This window comes from Zonotrichia albicollis, chromosome Z (genome assembly GCF_047830755.1).
Source record: "Zonotrichia albicollis isolate bZonAlb1 chromosome Z, bZonAlb1.hap1, whole genome shotgun sequence".
Lineage (NCBI taxonomy): Eukaryota > Metazoa > Chordata > Aves > Passeriformes > Passerellidae > Zonotrichia > Zonotrichia albicollis.
Window position 1 is genome coordinate 45195130 of NC_133860.1, and position 19053 is coordinate 45214182.

A 19053-nucleotide genomic window follows, 5' to 3' on the forward strand; every position below is an offset into this window, starting at 1 on the left:
AGTTCCGCTACAGAGGGAGGGGGAAACCGCACAAACACGCGAGCATGTGGGCATGTGGGCACGGGGCGTGGAAGAAAAGCTTCTTCGGAGGCAGCGCGGGTTTCGGCACGCCCGGACCGGGGGAGCCGCATCCCCCATCCCCGCGGCAGCGGCGCTGGGGACACGCCGGGGAAACAAAGTGGCCGCTGCCGCCGCGCCTCCCGACCGGCTCCCGCCGGGAGTGCTGCGCTCCGGCGCCCCGGCGCAGGCTCCGGCGGCAGGGTCGCACCGCGCCCGTCCCCGCCCTGCGGAAGGAGGACCGGGCGGGGGGGCGCGGGGGCTCAGCCCGCAGCACCTCACCGCTCCGCGCCGCCGCAGCGCCACTCACCGCGCCGCCCGTGCCCCGCCGAGCCGCGCCGAGCGGTGTGCGAGCGCGCCGCGGCGGCAGCAGGTGCCGCGGAGGAGGCAGCGGGGGCGGGCGGTGCTGGCGAGCCAACCGGGGCCCGGCGCGGCGCCGTGAGTCACTAGCGGGCGCGCAGGGCGGCCGGGCAGCTGCTATAAGAGCGCCGCGGGGACGGCCTCCCCCGGTGTATGTCTCCGGCTGCCGCCTCTGCTCCTCGGCTCCCCGCCCACAGCGCCTGCCTGCCCGCGCACCCCGTCCCCGGCGCGGCGATGCGGCTGGACCGGCATCGCGGAGAGCCGAGCCCCTCGGCCGGCAGGCGCGGCGCGGAGCGGAGCGGGGTCCCGCGCTGCTGGGCGCTGCTGCTGCTGCTCGCCCTTGGCTGCCTGCGCGCCGCCGCCGACGGTGAGTGCGGGGCCGGGGGAGTGGGCTGGGGCCCGCACCGCCGGGGCGGCTCCCGCCGCTGCCCCCGCGGCGACGCCGTCTCCCACCGCCCTTTACTTTTGCCTGGCTCTCGTTATTTTCTCCCGCTCTTTCGGACTGCCTGCCCGCTGCCCCGGGGGGAGCGGGGCGGGCCCGGGTGCACAGGGGGGCGCTGCCGCCGCGTCGGCCCCGCCGCCCCCCGTGCCGGGCGAGGCGCCGCCTTCCCCCCGGGGCCCCGGGCGGCGGGAGCGGCGAGGGGGGACCGAGCCCCGGGAGCCCCCCGCCCGCTGCGGGAGGGGCCCGCCTTCCTGATCGATACTAAGGAGGAGGGTCTGAGGGGCTGAGGCTAACGCGAGAGGGTCGGGGAGGATTGGGGCTCTATTGTGGAGGGCGAAAGAGGAGCGCTTGGGAAGCTCGCGGCGTTAAAGGTGCTGTCAAACTGCGGTGCAACTTAGGCTTTGTGTATCCAGCGGAGTTGGCATGGCTCTAGTTCAGGGTCCGGAGCAACCACCGTGAGGGGTCTCCACCTGGTGGCAAGGCTGGGTCCTGCCGGCCCCGGGTCCCTGCTCCCGGGGCTGGGCGTTCGCCAGTGGCGCTGCTCGTGGCCGGCTCCCGGGCTGCCTCGCGGCGTAGAAGCTGTTGCCCGTATTGGCAGAGGTTTAAAAACGACCGTCCAACTGGCTTATTTTACTCTTTAGTGGAGGAAATAATTATTGGCTGACTCCTTTCTTCCCTGAGGAGCTGAGCTTCAGCCTGCTCTCCTAGGTATGAGGAGGGCAGTTGGAAGTCTGCATTGTCGTATTGCTCTTAAATCTCGTGACTATTATCCTAAAGTAGGCCTAAGTGTCTGATCTTGGTAGTGTTTCCTACACCTGCGTGCGGTTGTTTAGACACCAGGTATGTTGGGTAGAGCCCTGTCAGCGTGTTGTTGTATCCAGAATTCATACAAAGAGAGGGAGGAGAAATGTCTGCTAGTCACCTCTTGTTCCCAGTCCTGTAGGTTGCTCACGTGCCTGGTCACAACAGACATGGTTAAATAGTAGTAGAATGAAAGATCAAGCTGGCTGGCACTGAAAATGCTACTTCACTGTGCTCAGAAGTCATCACAAGAGATACACAGTGATGGGAGTTAGTAGGCTAGCTAACCAAGTTATTCTGATTGTTCTTTCAGTTTGAGTTAATGGCCCCATCAGCTCTCTTCTGCTACTAGTTGTAATTGCCAGGGTCTGGGAAAAGTCTAAGCTAGTTCCTATATGAGCTCTCACAAGGTTTCCCAATCACGGTCGAAGCTTTTCTGGGACTTGGTGTCAGATGACAGTACACAAGTGTCACATGTTTGAAGCTGCCCAGACAAGTAATCTGGCAACTTGCTTAAGGGCTGAGAACTAACAGTGATAGCAGAGATATGGAGAAAGGTAGTTTAACTTGGGTAGCCAGTGTATCTGTGCTCCTTCACCCTACACCCATTGCTGCTTCTAGTAAGTAGTTATCTGGGGAACTGTAAAACAGTATGTGTTAGCAGGCACAGGCTCTGATGTTACTGTTATCAACATTTTTCAGCCTAAGATATATTCCAATGAAGAGAAAATGTGTGAAGGTGCTTCTACTGTAAGAAGAGCACATAAAGAGAAGCTTTACATTTACACATCTTCAGAGCAGTAGCAGGTGCTGACCTCTACCTTTGTGCACCTGTGTAGGTGTTAGGTCTTGTTGATTTTTTTTTTTTTACTTGTTTGTGGGCTAAAAATAGTACCTCTGACATTTCACTTGGTATTAGCTGCAGAAGCAATGATATATTCTTGGAACGGTTTGTTGTTAGGATTGTAATTGTAAAGTTACAGCTGTTGCTCCAAGCTCAGCTCTGGTTTCTGTTAGTCATGTGTGTAGCTTCCCTGTAGCATTTGATCAAAATGGTGTTACATTTGTAAGTCACAACCTACTAGGCAGCCTTAGCGATCCTTTTCTGGTTATTCTAGCTTGAAACAGAGTAGCTAAGGGCCATGGAGTTATTTTGGGATCTCCTTAGTGGCAGGCTTAGTCTAATATCTCTGTATGCTATTTTGGGAAAGGTTGACTGTTCTCACTCTGAACGCCTGGATGAGGAAGTCCTGAAACTAGCAGGAGTCGGTTGTTGTTTCTTTTATTTCATGCAGTAGTACAGTAAAACCTGAAATATGTCACCAGGGCCCACAACTCTAACCTTCTTTTAGAGGTTGCTGGACAGCAAGATATCAGGCTTACAACAAGATTCTAATTGTGGCACCTACTCCCACTCTTAGGTGGCTGGGTGTACTGTCTAGCACAAGGCAAGCTAATTGACTGGCAGCTCATGACCAAGTAGTAGTAGCAGCTTTACAAAGCCACGCTATTAGAAAGCACATGCTGCTGTAATTCCCAACCAGAAAAGGAAACAAGGGAATGGAAATAGTATACACAATAACTAATGTTCTGATTTTTGGTACTTTTTAAACATAGTTCCCATAAAAAAAGTTGTTAACTTTGTTCTTATGACTGGGTTACTGCTCTACTCCCCCCACAAGGCTACTAAAACATTAGCAGAACTCAGTAAGGTGCTTTTTCACATCCTTGCTCATGGATTTACTTGAGACATTCAGGAGATAGAATTGCTCATGTTCTTGCTTGTACTGTCCAGCATTTGAATACCTCATGCCTGTTGGCTAGCCAGTATAATGTAAAATGGCTGAGTACCTTCCTTCTGCTTGGAAACTGTCCTGCATTTTGCATGTCCTACTGAGAGGACATAAAAATAGCAAATAATACTCTACTAAAATTTGATGCCCTTTGAATGCCAGGACAAAGCACTCTCACTAAATGATGCAATAAACCAAGAAGGATCAGGAGTCTTGCATCATGCTCTGGGCATGTGCAGCCAATACTGATGCACTATCTTACACACTTGCCTGCGTGCATTAAGTGAAACAGCTCTGGCTTAGCTGCTGAAGATGCAGGCTGCTGCTTTTAGTGACAGTTATAACAGGGCTTCCAAGACAAAGCACATTCCCTTGAGGGATGGGGTCACACAGTTGTAGAGCTGAAGATACACTGGAAAATGCACTCTAAGGATCTTGCAGAAAGCAGTACCTTACTCAAACATGCTAGCAAACCAAGATTTACCAGTTGTGAGACAATGGACTTCATTCCAGAAGGAAGTGATGAATTACCTTGCTCTTTTAGCATCACACTTCTTTTAATGTATACCAAGGAATGTCTCTGGATGCCACTTTTTGACGGGTAACATAAAGCATGAAAACTTGCTCAGCTACAAAGCAGTTATCTAAGCTACCTTTACAGATGTCTTGGGGATTCTGCTGTAATGTGTTAGCAGCAGAGCATTGAAATGCTAATCTGGCTTGACATTAATCAAATTTAAACCCAATTTGCTTAAAGTTAGAAGAGTTTTGAGAATGTGATGCTAGGTGCGAGGCAGCAAAAGTAATTTTGGGCACGCATTTTTGTAAGCTTGACTTTGCCTTGAAGAGGAAAACTGAGTGAGAATAACACTGAGACTGTTTGCTGCTGTTTGGCAGGTGAATGGCTATGGTGCTTAAACTTTCTTGTACTGTGAAGGAAAGCTTTTGGCTTTACTTTCATAATCTAATAAGATGATTGCAGAAATTTGGAGCTCATATCTGGTTTTGTGTTGATGTTATGCTCTTGATTAGGCTGGGTGGTTTCTTGATCTGTGGGGAAAGCAAGAAGGTATTGCTTTGTGGGAATCTATAAAAATCAGAAGGTTTTAGGGAGGTGGTAAAAAAGACAGCATAGCATTGCTTAGCAGTATTGAGGTGTAGGTTTTTTTTCTTTGAAGGTGCAAGAACAAAATGTGAAGAATCCCAGTTTGCATGTGGTAATGGACGCTGTATTCCTCAAATCTGGAAATGTGATGGTGATGAAGACTGTTCAGATGGCAGTGATGAGAGTGCTTGTGGTAAGTAATCAAAATAATACCTCTGTAGTAGTACTTGCTAGTTGGAAGTGGGGACTTAACAGTAGATAGCTGGAGAGATACTTTCCTTCAGGCCGTCGGAACACAAGGACAAATTTCTTAGAATAACCACTATTGATTCCTTGTACCCATCTGAGGCAATTGAATTTTCCTGAGTGTTATCTAACTCTCCTGAAATTGGCAACTGAGACAAAGCTTGTGACCAAAATTCTTCACTTGTGAGAGTGATGACTGACAGGAACAGAATATAAGCCTGTTCTCAGTTGTTTCTTGAATACATAATAGAAAATGTTTGCTATTAGCACTCTGCTGTTGGCTATTCCATGGCTAAAAGCCCTGTTTTATATGTGGAAGTAATTCTGCTGTGTTTCCTATAAACATTAAGTCTAGCTTTGGCTGCCAACCTTTGCTTTAAGCAGGCATAGAAGCCAAGATAGATGACTAGATTTACTTGGAGACCAGGCAAAGCATACTCTATATCCATCACTGGTGTGGTTGAACTGCCAGTCTCCTCAGGCAGACCTAAACTATTACCCTAGAGTTACATAGTACCATGCTTCTGTAATGACAAATCAAATGCCTTGACTATAAACTCAGAGTTCAAAACCTAAATATTAGTATCAGCAGACCTTATTTTAACTTAGGTCTGTTCAAAGCAGCAGCTAATATAAACTAACCTGCTTAGTCTCCTTAGCAATAGTGGTCCTTCAGTGCCTGATTAGATGAATATAAATGCTTCTCTGTACACAGAGAAATATTTGACCCCTTCCTACTCTGTAGGAAGTGGTCAACAGCACTGTTTACTGGGTTGGTGGGGGGCAACACCAGGCATCCACAAACCAAGGATATTGAATAACTTTCTAGGGCAGCAAAGCTGATCCCTGTTACCAATAAATAAGCTAAGCTCTGGTACCTAAACAAGTGTTTTTTTCTCCCTTGCAGTGAAGAAGACGTGTGCAGAATCTGACTTTGTGTGCCTCAGTGGTCAATGCGTGCCTAACAGGTGGCAGTGTGACGGGGATCCCGACTGTGAGGATGGGTCTGATGAGAGTTCCGAGCTGTGCCGTAAGTGAACCTGGCGTGGTGGTGTAGCCAGGCCTCTGGGGAGGAGCATTTTGACTTCCTGCCTGCTTGCAGTCTGGCTCTCCTCCTGAAGCAGGGATGAACTTGTCTTGGGGAGCACCTTCCTAAGTGCTTGGCCTTGTCAGGGTCTTGAGGAGACTTTTCACTGCTTAAAAAGATGCAGAACTGAGTGGGCACTCTTGCACTTGCGCTGGTAAGAGATAGCAAGTACCAGGCTTTCCCCACAGTCAGAAGCAGCAAGGAGAACATGATAGGCCTGTCACTGTGGCTTGTCCGCCAAGTGATTGCTGTTCTCCAAGGCAGCTGCTTTGCAAGTGCAGCCCCAGTACTACAGAGCTAATGTAGGGACTGCGTATCTGACTGCCTGTTGGGTGTGGGAGGCAGCAGTGCAGAGCCTTGGCTGTGAGGTCCCAGGATTAACGCTCTGGTCTGAAGTATCATGACTCATCAAGCAGTATAGATCTATAGTATAGAAAGTGTCATTTTCCTGTATCAGTAGGATCCACAGTGTGGAAGATTTCAGCCCAAGTCCTAGTGCACCTTGGCATTACTCCTCCCCACTACCACTTGTTGTAGCTCAAGCTGCTACAGTGTAATGAGCATGTAGTCACAAAGCTACGGCTACAAAGGTACCCTTAAAATATTAATCTCTTAGGAATTAGAAACATCTTTTTTAAACTGAACATTACAGAATAGTATAGCCTTTTCCATCAATTTATACAGATGTTGGCATCTAAATAATTGCAACTTTGTCCAGATCTGAAGCCTTTCAGTCTCAATTTTCAGCACAAATGCTGATACCCAAGTGGCTCCTAGATTGAACTAAAACTTTTTTTCAATAGACACAAGAACATGCCGGGTAAATGAAATCAGCTGTGGTCCTCAGTCAACTCAGTGTATCCCAGTGTCCTGGAAATGTGATGGTGAAAAAGACTGTGACAGTGAAGAAGATGAACAGAATTGTGGTAAGGAGAGAAATGGCGATTGCATAACTCTATTTGAAATTGACTTGTCTGGAAAGGAGCTACCTGGGCAGTATATCTGGGAAGATAAATTTTTGATAGTGTCAATATCTCTCCTACATTAGTCTTGTTTTGCAGCTACTTAAAGTAAACTTTTTGTAACAATCCTCTCTCCTGCTAAATTAAGAGCTACAATAATGTAAGCTTTTTAATGTGTGTCTTTTTTTCTCTGCTAATTTTGGCAGCAGCCATAGGTATGTTTAGTCACTTGGCAAGCCAACTGTCAGAACTTGTTGAGAATTCCTGAAATTGCTGCTTACATTAACAAATTGTCTCCTAAAAGTGTAGCAGCAACTTTTAGCAAAGAGCATAGCTAATCTACCTTATAGTCCTATCCTGAAATATCTGTGGAGCTGGATTTCTGATGTTTGGGTGGCTGGGGCAGTGGGGATGGAACTTCAGGCTGGTTTGCAAGTAAAGCTGCCCTTGCAGCATTAAAGCCAGCATTCCTGGCTTATTCAAAAGAATTTGCGTACATTTGAGTTTTCTGAGGTGTTCTGAGACATACTTGCTGTAACCAAAGGCACAGGGCTGGCTTCCATCAGAACCACCTTACATGGATGGCCTAATGAGACACAGATCTCCAGAATTTTGCTGTGTGTCTGTGGAGTTGCCATCTTACTCAACAAACTAATGCCTTAATCTACAAGTAAATCTACAGGCAGTGTTTCTAAAGAAGCTGATAAAACTATAAGCCTGGGCACACTGAGCTATTAGCTACATTGCTATTAAACCAGCATAATTTGTACTGACATAAATTGCATGGGTGTGCTTAACCACAGGATCAACTCAGGCAAGACCTTGGTCTGTCATCCCTACTGGTCCAAGCAAATAGGGCACTGCTGTCCTGGGGACCAGCACAAAACACTTTAATTTCAAATTACAGTACAAACATCAGACTACCTTAATCTTAGTCTGTTGAGTTAGCATTTCTTTTACCTTCTGTCTTTAGTTCACAGTGTTAGACCCTGTTTTCTGAAAGACCTGCAATCTGAAGTGCAGGACGGCCTAGCTACTTCAAAAGGTTATTATCACTCAGGAATTCAAATCTGATGCCTATCACTTAAAATGTCCAAAGGCAATGAGGATGGTCTGTGGAACTCAAGTGTCATGTAGGTGGTCGTTTGGGCTTCCCTATTGCCTTTTACAGGATGCTGATATTGTGTCAGCTAGCAGCTGAAAAACAAAATATCTTCACACAAAAGTCAGCCTTCTTGTGACAATGTGCTAATCTCTCTTACTCCCATTACCCCAGGCAATGTGACTTGCAGTCCAGCAGACTTCACATGCAGCAGTGGGCAATGTATTTCCAAGAGCTTTGTCTGCAATGGTCAAGATGACTGCAGTGATGGGAGTGATGAGCTGGAGTGTGCACCTCCTACCTGTGGAGTTCATGAGTTCCAGTGCAAGAGCTCGACTTGCATTCCCCTCAGCTGGGTGTGTGATGATGATGCTGACTGCTCTGACCGCTCAGATGAGTCTCTAGAGCAATGTGGCCGCCAGCCTGCACCTTCTGTGAAGTGCTCTGCCAGTGAGGTGCAGTGTAGCTCAGGTGAATGTATCCACAAAAAGTGGCGCTGTGATGGAGATCCTGACTGCAAGGATGGAAGTGATGAAATCAACTGCCGTAAGTTCACTTGGTCCTTCTCTAGGAGGTACTGCTTGACTCCTCTTTTATTTCCTTTGCTTCAGTAAACCTCAGGAGTAAAAGTCTGTAATGACTGTGTCCTCAGCTTCTCGGACCTGCAGACCAGACCAATTCAGATGTGAAGATGGGAACTGCATCCATGGGACTAGGCAGTGCAATGGTGTGAGAGATTGTCTGGATGGCACAGATGAAGCAAATTGTAACAATGGTAAGTGTGGAACTGAGCAAGAATAAAGTCTTTGCAGAATATCTGTTGAAGTTGGGAGTCACCCTCACAATCTTCTTTATGTCAGTTATTCAGTGCTCTGGACCTGGCAAATTCAAGTGCAAGAGTGGAGAATGCATAGATATCAATAAAGTGTGTAACCAGCAGAGAGACTGCAAGGACTGGAGTGATGAGCCCCTCAAGGAGTGTAGTAAGTGAATAAACTCTTTGCACAATGCTGATTACTAGATATGCTTAGATACAGCCTCTGAGTTGTCATATGTCAGCTGGAATGCCCAATGGACACTTCTTGGTGGCAAATTTACAACTGAGACCAACCTAGTTAATAGGCTAGTTTTATCATAGCCAAACTGGCTGATAGGATGATTTCTTTGTAGTCAGGAAAGCACTTGAATGCATTAGAAACACTGAAACTTCAGGAACCTCAATCTTTATTGCTGCCTGCTTGTAACACAGAGAAAGTGCTGGTATCTGAGTGAACATGAATTTGGGAGGGTTCTCTTGTATGTGACTTTGAGTGCCGGAACAGTTTATCAGATGTGACAGGCATTGTTAGAAAGTGGATGTGTACCTGGAAAAGTGCTCCATGGCTAAGACTATAAAACTAAACAAGAATGCCTTCTCAGAAGTGGCCAATTCTCTCTTCTAGACATCAATGAATGTCTGGTGAACAATGGCGGATGCTCTCATATCTGCAGAGATCTCATTATTGGCTATGAATGTGACTGTCCAGCTGGGTTTGAGCTTCTGGACAGGAGAACCTGTGGAGGTACGTGTCTAGTAGTTTGACATGGCCTCTACTGGTGATATTGGAAGTGAGCATAAATTAAATTTTTGTTTTTACAGATATTGATGAATGTCAGAACCCTGGTATATGTAGTCAGATCTGTATCAACCTGAAAGGGGGCTACAAATGTGAATGTAGCCGTGGCTATCAGATGGATCTTGCTACTGGGGTGTGCAAGGCAGTTGGTGAGTGTTGACATGACTTTCATATCCCCATTTTAAAATGAGTCAGCAAATGATGCACTGTTTATACTACTGTGGTTTTTACACTAGCTATTATGGTGTTACTGGCCACTACTAACACTTCAAATGATGCCATGATACAGTACTTAAAGCTGCCTGACATAAACTGCTTGTGTCTGCTCCCTGGGCAGGAGGATCCTCCCTATCAAGTTGTGGAGGGAGAAAAGGATGAGGTATGGTACAGCCAAGACCTCTGTCAGCATCTGCTAGCAAGTGTGGAATGGCAAATGCTAAATATGATGACTCTTAAAACTTTCTGTAAAAGAAAAGCATGTGACTGAATATCCAGAAGTATAGATAACAAACTCTTTTTACAGGGAAAGAACCAAGTCTAATTTTCACCAACCGCCGGGACATAAGGAAGATTGGCCTTGAGAGAAAAGAATATATTCAGCTTGTAGAGCAGCTAAGAAACTCTATAGCTCTAGATGCTGATATTGCTGAGCAAAAACTTTACTGGGCAGACTTCAGCCAGAAAGCAATCTTCAGGTAAATGGGCTTAGCTTCTGAACCTAGTGTACTTCCCTAAACCATCCCATGGTTTTACCCAAGTAAGACCTATTTCTCTAGTCTCTGGTAAAGAAAACTAGATTCCTGGTGTCATAAAGACAAAGTACAGTTGATGCAAGCTCCCACAGCTACCGATGTGTATGCCTGTTGCACTTCCTAGTAACTGCTGCTACATTTGTACAAAAGGCACTCTGTGGAAAGTCCCACATGCATCTTCTGCCTGAAATCTTGCGCAGTATTTGCTGAGGTGTGCCAAGGGATAGTATCTGCAGTGGAAGTGGTTGAAAGCAAGTAATTCTTGTCTTCCAGTGCCTCTATTGATACCCGTGATAAAGTTGGGACACACGTCAGAATCCTGGACAACATACACAGCCCTGCAGGAATTGCCGTTGACTGGGTTTATAAGAACATCTACTGGTCAGACTCAGCTGCAAAGACCATTTCAGTGGCTAGCCTAGATGGCACAAAAAGAAAGGTTTTGTTTCTCTCTGAGTTGAGAGAGCCAGCTTCTATTGCTGTAGATCCTATTTCTGGGTGAGTATTTGTCCAAGCTCTTTTAAAGGAGTACACCTACCAGCTACGTGTTCTGATAACTGACTTAGGTAGCCTTTGTTAGTTATTGGTCATAATAAAGAGTGATACTACACAGTACTATAGTGCATCATACAACATAAATTCTGCTTCACAGCTTTATGTACTGGTCAGACTGGGGTGAGCCAGCAAAAATTGAAAAAGCAGGAATGAATGGATTTGACAGACAGCAGCTTGTGACAACAGAAATCCAATGGCCTAATGGAATTGCTCTAGGTATGTTGAACTTGTCTCTGCCAGAGGTATTCTGGAGCTTAAGCAATTTTTTTGCTACAAAAGCCAAGGTCATTCTTCAGAGAAGTATTTTCAGCTTCTGAGAAAGGGAAGCTTTTGTATGCCTGAAGACACTGCAACAGGCATCAACACTTCTCAGATACTGAAATAGTAACTTTTCCTGAAATGCTGTATATTATAGTTGAGGCACAGGCCACATAGGCATCACTGCAGCAGCCCTCTGTATGCTGGAATGGTAAGAAACTAGGGCAACACTGCCACCATTCTCAAACCTGTGCGTGTTTCAATTCTTGCAGCGAGCTTTGGAGGTTTCCTCCATGTGGACACTAAATGTATTGGTGTTTTCCCCCTCCTAGATCTTGTAAAAAGCCGCCTATACTGGCTTGATTCCAAACTACACATGGTGTCAAGTGTGGACTTAAATGGCCAGGATCGTAGAATTGTGCTGAAGTCACATATGTTCCTTCCTCATCCTCTTGCTCTAACCATTTTTGAGGTAAGAATGACTTCCTATAGTCATTGTCAAAGATCCTCTTCTTGCTGGTATGGGGCTGATAGCACCATGGAGGTAATGGGATGCCATGGCATTGTCTTCTAGGACCGTGTGTACTGGATTGACGGAGAGAATGAGGCAGTCTATGGTGCCAACAAATTTACTGGAACAGATTTGGTTACCCTTGTGAACAACCTCAATGATGCACAGGACATCATTGTGTATCATGAACTTGTTCAGCCTTCAGGTAATTTCAATACAGTTTATAGTTAAGTGAGTGCATACTTGTAAGAAGCCTGCCCTGCCTGGACGGTGGCAAATGTTATCCCTTCACTGTACAGCTGTCCATTCCTACTCCTGCTCTTGGAGCTTCTAATATAGGCAGCCCCATGGGGGTTGAGAGGTCTAGTTGCAATTGCTCCTTCTGGGGCAGAGCAGATATAAATCTATAACCAGCTGAGACATGTAATTTTACTAAAACAATTACTGAGCAAATACTTCAGCAGAACACCTGGAGCATGAAGGCTCACTCTTGTTTACTCCTGAATTGCTGTACCAACAGGTAGGAACTGGTGTGAAGAGCACATGGCAAATGGAGGTTGTAGGTACCTGTGCCTGCCTGCTCCTCAGATAAATGAACATTCTCCAAAGTACACCTGTGCATGTCCAGCTGGGTACTTCTTACAGGAGGATGGTCTGAGATGTACAGGTACTGTAACACAACTGAGATCATTCCCAGGATGAATGGGGAAAGAGTATGAGAGTATTGAACCATTAGGGGGAAGGAAATACACAATACAATTATAGGCTACAGCTTTGCTAAAATTAATCTGATGTAATTAATCCTGGAGGGGAGGTCCTTATGCTTTAATGTGGCCCTTAGAGTCTGTAGGTGCTGTTCAAAGTCCATGCTTTGCTTCTGTGTCATCATCATCATTTGCAACAGGATCTTGTACCTCCATGGCTTTCTGCAGACAGCAAGCACAAGGACAAAGCATACTCAGCCTCTTACAAAACAGGGGTATAAACTAACATGGCTGTAACTATAAATACACAGATCAAAAGGTGATTGGCTAATGCTGCTGCCCAAGGAAGCTTGTACCTCCCTTTGAGCATGCTGCTGTACTGGAGTTGTCACTACTGACTATGCAGCAGGCTTGCTTTGTCCTGTGGAGTGGAACTAGAAACTCCAAGGTGCCACTGACTGTATTGCATATTGATTCTGACTGCCACAGACTGCTAAATGCAAGGATGCTGGCCTCCCTTGGCTGCTCTAAAAGGTTGCTATGGGTATCAAAGGCTGTACCTAGTCAGTAAACTTGTAAAACTAAAATCTTATTCAGAAAACCTGAATGCGAGGGGTGGGATGGCTTGTGACTGTTGTGACTTTAAATGCCTGCAGTTCATTCCTGATTAACTGCCTGGCCTTGTTCTTGGAACTACTTTTCATCAAGAACTCTCTGCTGAGGTTGTGCTAGTGAAATAGTTAAAGTCAGTGTTCCCAGTGAAGCTAACAACCTGCATGATCATTTTTGCCATCTGCTGAACCTTCACTACCATGGCTCTCATAGCAAAGCCATTGCAGAACTTCAGGATTAACTGATCTATAATTAGTTCTTGATCTATAATTAGTTTCAGGTACTGGAACAACTGTGGCTTACACTGAGGCTAAAGATACCAGCACAACAGAAAAATCTCCAACTGTTGGACTAGTTCCTGGAGGTACTGGTCCCAATAACTCACACTGCTAAACATTAGAGAAATTAAATGCAAACTGACCAACTAGCCCACATAGAAGCTTTTTCCTTTGCATGCAAGTAGAGAACACAGGCCAGATCACTTGTGTAGTGTAGCATCTGGAGCATGTGTTAAACAGATTTAGTTCACATAGGACAGTGTGGAATCTGTAAGTTCCATGAAATCCCAGGAGTGCTCAGTAAAGGCAAACAATAAAGAAAGCTTCCAGCTAATACAGGATGAAGCATGTTAGGCTGTTCTAGCAGAGAAGCTAATCAAGTAGGAGCTTCTGGGTTTGGGAAATGCTTGCATATGACAATCTGCCAGCCTGTCAGTACGCAAGCTCACTGCGTCAAATTCTTATGCAGCGTTCAACACTAGTGGTACAACCTCTGAAGTAACTGCAGCTGGAAGAACATCAGCAGCTTGGATCATTCTTCCTGCTGGTGAGTAGAGCATTTACTAGCTTTTTGGACCCCATATTGTGGGACAAGCCACTCTTAGGAGCTTGACCTGACTCTACTCCATGTTCGCAATCTCTCTATCTCCTTGCAGTATTGCTGATGATGGCTGCAGTAGCTGGCTACTTCATGTGGCGTAACTGGCAGCACAAGAACATGAAAAGCATGAATTTTGATAATCCAGTTTACCTGAAAACCACAGAAGAGGACCTCACAATTGATATTGGAAGACACAGTGGTTCAGTAGGACATACCTACCCTGCAGTAAGTAAACCTATTATGTCTGAGGTTTATCCAGGTTAATAATTGGAGTAGAAAGACTGCCAAATGGCACCTGAATTGAATTTAGAAGTCTCTGCTTTTGAAAGCTTCTGGCTGCAGCACTACTGGGTTGAACCAACTGACAACTTTACCCTATAATTAAGGTTAAAGTTCTGGTAGGTAACTAGTGTCTGTACCTAGGATGGAGTAGTCTGCTGAATGTGGTCACTAGTCTGCAGAATTAGCAATGATGTGTGTTGCTTTGTCTTTTATTAGTGCAACTCTAGCTAACTTGTACTTACTTTTTTTACAGATATCTGTTGTCAGCACAGATGATGATATGGCGTGAGCAGTGGATCAGCAATCACTTTCAGTTTACTTGTGTCTTACTCTCTTTGGGGATAGTAACCAGGTTTGTGGCTGAAGGACTTCCTCCATTCTTGGAAGAAAGAAGATACTTTCTGTATTTATGGAACACTTGTGTAAATAGTTATTTTCTACAGCTTAACAACTCTGTAAATACCTGTCCACAACAATTCAGCTGTTAGTGGTTACAGTTTTATCAGTAACCCTTGGGTTGGTTAGTCAGTAACATCACTGACCAAATATAAAGCACTTTCCATAGAAAGCCATATTCCAGCCACAACTTGTAACACCTGTACATATGTCTATAGGCCACTTGTAAATAATTATTGGAAAATCACTATCAAGCACTTTGAAATACTTCAGATGTAAATTATTGTACACTCTCTTTTTCAATGATTGGGGCAATGGCAATAGGATAAAACGGGTTATTATGATTGCCAAAAATTTGTAAACATAAGTAATTTTATATGTACAATTGCTTCAATCTTGTCTGTTACCTCCTAGAGGTCTACAAGAATGAATGATCTTTAAGAAACCACTGTAAAACTCAAATGCAGCCAAGGGGATAAAAATAAAATGAGTCAAGCAGTTAAAGTATTGTTCTTGATTATTATGTTAGCACTGAAGTAAAATGATGTATCTCCTAAGTTGAAAGCTTTAGTAGGCTGCACTACCACTGCCAGCCAGATCATGAAGTATTTCTTCAATTACTTCAGCAGCATTCTAGGCACAAGTGTCAGGTAACGTGTTTGTTCTTGAGAGTAATAGTCTGCACAGAGTAATGGACAGTGTGGGTCTCCTGTTGGAGAAGCCCAGCTGATCTCATAAGTTAGCACTGACACAGGCAAAAATGACACAACTACTGCTGCCATATTTTGAGAGGCAGCACTGGCAGACGTGCAAGATGGAGACAGCTCAGAGCTCACCTCTGCCAGGTGAGTGTGAGGTCCTCGCAGCGCCAGGCTATTGGCAGTTACTCCCCGTACCTTTTGTAGTATGAGGTGCTACTTGACTGTTGCTAATCCTTCCCCCTTCAAGGTAAGAAAAAAATTGTTTATGGTGGGAGGGATGCAATTTCAGGGCTAAGACATAATTTGGAAGAAGCAATAATCTCTTGGTTATGCTTTCGTGATGACATATTAAATCATTCTCAATCAATCCTGTCTCTAAAATAGTAACAAAAAAAATCATTGAGTCAGAACTTGGATCAGTTCCTAGGCTTGCTTCTAATGCCTGTTCTCATTGCAGTTACAGCTGGGGTCTGTTCTCTTAATGGTCTTCTTGTATTGTGGACTCCTTTATTAACAGAGGAGGACAGCTGCCAACTTGTGCAGATTTAAAATAAGTTGTTTCTAGCAAGTTCACAACTCTTCGGGGAGTTGAAGCTTCTAACCAGCTATCTCTGGCAACTCTTGACTGCAGGCATTTAAGATATCGGGAACTCATGTGGACAAAATTGTCTTGCAAAGATTAGGATGTCAGGGGGCCTGTATAGTTTCTGGCTAGCAATACTGTATCTATTTTACAAAGTACCTTTTGGGATAAAGTGCCTTTCATAGCTGTGTAATATGTGAGGTTCATTAGTTATGGGGTAGAATTCAGCTTTTTCAGTTAAACTCCGAACTCTGGATACTCTGAAGTTGTAAAACAAAACATAATTCTCAGTCAGATGGTTAATTATAAATTCACATGGCAGCTACTTACAGGCAAAATGCTCTGCCTTCCCAGTCTTTGTACAGAACAGCTCTACTATTTTTTATTAAGTTCATTGCTCTTGCCAGTATCATATCAAATGGTATAAGTAGAGACCAGTAAGAGCAATAAAGACATTTCTTCCTGAGGTTAATATTTATTTGATGTAGCAACTCAAACATATTTTGGGAACCCAAGGCAGATTTACAGACACTGTGGACTCTAGGAATTTGTTTTCTGACTTTACTCCAATGTGCTGAACAAAGAATAGTGCCTTGAGAAACAAAATTTATTCCTATAGTTTAGAGGGGACTTAACACTTTACCAGATAAAATTTATATGGCTTCATATAGCAGGAGGGAGGAGTGGGGAGTATAAGGCAATAGCAGGAGATGATACAAGACAGCTTGTACTTATTTGCAAATGTTGTTTGGTTTTAAGTCTCACTAGGTTTATTCTTTCCTGCCCCTCTTCATTTTTGTGTTATGAAATCATTGTTTACTTGCACAGCAGGCTTGGATAGTGGTAGAGATTCCTTCTGTAAAAAGAGATCCAGCTTGCATTGACAAATACCATCCTCTCTTTTTTAACAGTTTTTTTCCCCTGCCATCTCCAAGTGTTTGACTCTGTTTTACTCCTTGTCTTATGACTTCTCTGGCATCTAGTGAAGGTGGCATAGCCATACTGAGCACTCCTAGAGCAGCACCCTGTGGCTGTGCTGGTGTCCACAGAAGGAATTCTCAGTCATCATCCCAGTCTCAGCTCCTCTGCTGCAGTTGTGTGGTATCCCAGAGCAATGGGACATTAATTACCTCTTTGGTCAGATTTCATTATTAGGTTGGTTTTATATTCCTCCTGAAGAATTTTCTGCTTATAGATAGAAAAATATGACTGTAGATGGTCATTGAGGTAGTATCAAGGTAATGGTATAGTATTGGCTTCGCAGAAAAATAAATAAGCCCTCTGATTCTAAACACTGCCTATTTCTGTTCAGTGTCTGCTGGCCAGTGTGACTGCAAAGCTAAATTTAAATCTTGTAAACATGCGAATTTCTTTTAATACACTTCCTCTGCCCCCACATTATTTTCTGCCTCCTATTTGATCTGCCTTTGTTTTTATAGCACTGTAAATATTTTACATTATTGCTCAGAGGAAAATTAACATAAAGGGAATTGATGTTGTGTGTGTGATTTTCTTCCTCTTCTGCACCTTGTTCCTCTACAGCTAGCTACAATATACCTTTTCCAACCCACCTTGTATTTGCCTACATTTTTAATGGACATACCTTTTTTCCAATCAGATCTTTCCTGAAACAGCAAAGATACATTTATCTATTTTTATGCAAGTGCTGAATCTTGCTAGATAAGAGAAGTACAAAACCAAAAACTTAGGCTGGAAGAAATAGTGTGAGAGTCCTCAGATAAAGGAAAAAAGCATACAGCTGAAGAAACTCTCTTCATTTCACAACCTGGATATAAGTGGAGGTCTGCCAGTACTTTCTGTAGGTATGGCACAGCATGGCTGGGAAGGAATGTGCTCGTGTTCCTTCTTTGAGCTGCCTCACAACAGTGGTTGGTACTGTCACTTACTGGAAGAAGGTGTTTGGAGAGGTTGGTATGCTCTGTTGAAGCAAACTTAATATGTTCCTTGCTTGCTGGTTTTTGCTTTTCCTCTCCTCAAAGAGCTTTGAAATTTGCCCATATTGATGAAAAACTCTTTAGAGCAGGGGAGGAACAGACAGGCTGTGCAATCAGGCTGCTGAATATCCAGGCTGTTAAACATCTGAAATAAAGACTGCCTGTGGAAAGAATGATTGTCTTAATTCTCCTTGCACAACCCTGGTTGGGACACTTCCACACCACTGTCAAGCAGAGGAAAATGCTTTGTATCATACATAAAACTTCCCCCCATCCCAAAAACCTAAACCTGTAACTGAAAGCTAACTTCACTAACATACTCTTTGCTCTCTAATAAATTGCTTGAAGATAGGAAACACTAAGCATTAAATCAAAACAAATGATTGTGAAAAACACATTTCACAGAAATGGATTTTTGCTGTGCAGTGTCCTTTGTAGAAAAACTAGATGTTTTTAAAGTAATTTTTTCCCTCCTTCCTAAGAAGATCCTTTCCTAGAGTCAAACTTCAAAATACATGGAAATGTTTTATCATAATGTCAGTGCATATACTTGAAGCTGATAGGTAGATAGCAATGTAAAAAGATTAACTTAACATTCAAAACACTTGTTTCTTTCCAGTGAAAGTATTTTTGAAAGGCTGATCATTGAATGCAGTCAATGCCACAATCATCTAGAAACAGTGCTGCATGTTCTAATGTCCCCTTTGTGGATGTGTGCAGCTGAGAAGTGTGGTTTGGTTTAGATAGCTTATTCCTTTTTTGGATCCTTAAATATGACAGGTCATATGTGCATTTAAATGAAGACTTTCTTAAAAGTTAGATTATAATTCCACAGTGTCTTGTGGCTGCTACTGTCTAAGTTAGAAATGCTGTTAGTTTCTAACTTTTTGGCTGGTGCCTCTAGTGGTAAAAAAATTTAATCCTATTAACTTTCTACAAATAATGATCCTTAATGAAGCCTCAGTACAAAATTCAAGTTACATGTGCTATATTCATACAGGAGCAATGTGGTCATTCTAGTTTTACTAGAAGGTTTCACTGATTATTCTTTAATTAGACAGCATTCAACTCACTGCCCCTCTTCTCTTTTTTGGTGGAGGAATAAGTGGAAGTCATTTAGGGGCAGAGGGTGAATGGTATCTGTTGAATTTTTGTGTAAGTTTTTGGTTATGATCCACACACATTATCAAATTTCTGGTGCCAGGTAAAACCTGGTGATTTTGTAATTGTAGCATACCTATATCTTGTCTCAGAAATAGAGTTTGAAGAATTGCTTGGACAGAGGTGGGTAGCT

The 19053-nt window shown here is 44.2% G+C and overlaps 1 protein-coding gene across 2 annotated transcripts; it reads left to right on the top strand.

The window, feature by feature from the left end:
• Positions 1-380: 380 nt before the first annotated feature.
• VLDLR (very low density lipoprotein receptor) lies at positions 381-16732 on the top strand. 2 transcript variants are annotated; one of them, XM_074532275.1, is made up of 19 exons: positions 381-784; positions 4632-4751; positions 5712-5834; positions 6695-6817; positions 8130-8501; positions 8608-8730; positions 8816-8938; positions 9398-9517; positions 9595-9720; positions 10095-10266; positions 10597-10821; positions 10976-11094; positions 11469-11608; positions 11711-11852; positions 12168-12314; positions 13238-13327; positions 13711-13788; positions 13898-14067; positions 14378-16732. In XM_074532275.1, exons 1-19 carry the CDS (start codon positions 571-573, stop codon positions 14411-14413), a joined length of 2763 nt encoding a protein of 920 aa, XP_074388376.1. In that variant the 5' UTR covers positions 381-570; the 3' UTR covers positions 14414-16732. The 2 variants fall into 2 exon arrangements, with proteins under 2 accessions (XP_074388376.1, XP_074388377.1); XM_074532276.1 differs by lacking the exon at positions 13238-13327.
• The last annotated feature ends 2321 nt before the right edge of the window (positions 16733-19053 follow it).

Excerpts from the sequence above, each read along its gene's own strand:
- VLDLR (XM_074532275.1), top strand. The coding sequence starts at position 571 with ATGTCTCCGGCTGCCGCCTCTGCTCCTCGGCTCCCCGCCCACAGCGCC. Across the intron at positions 9,518-9,594 it reads GGACAGGAGAACCTGTGGAG|ATATTGATGAATGTCAGAAC; the intron begins GTACGTGTCTAG and ends TTGTTTTTACAG. Across the intron at positions 11,609-11,710 it reads TTGCTCTAACCATTTTTGAG|GACCGTGTGTACTGGATTGA; the intron begins GTAAGAATGACT and ends ATTGTCTTCTAG.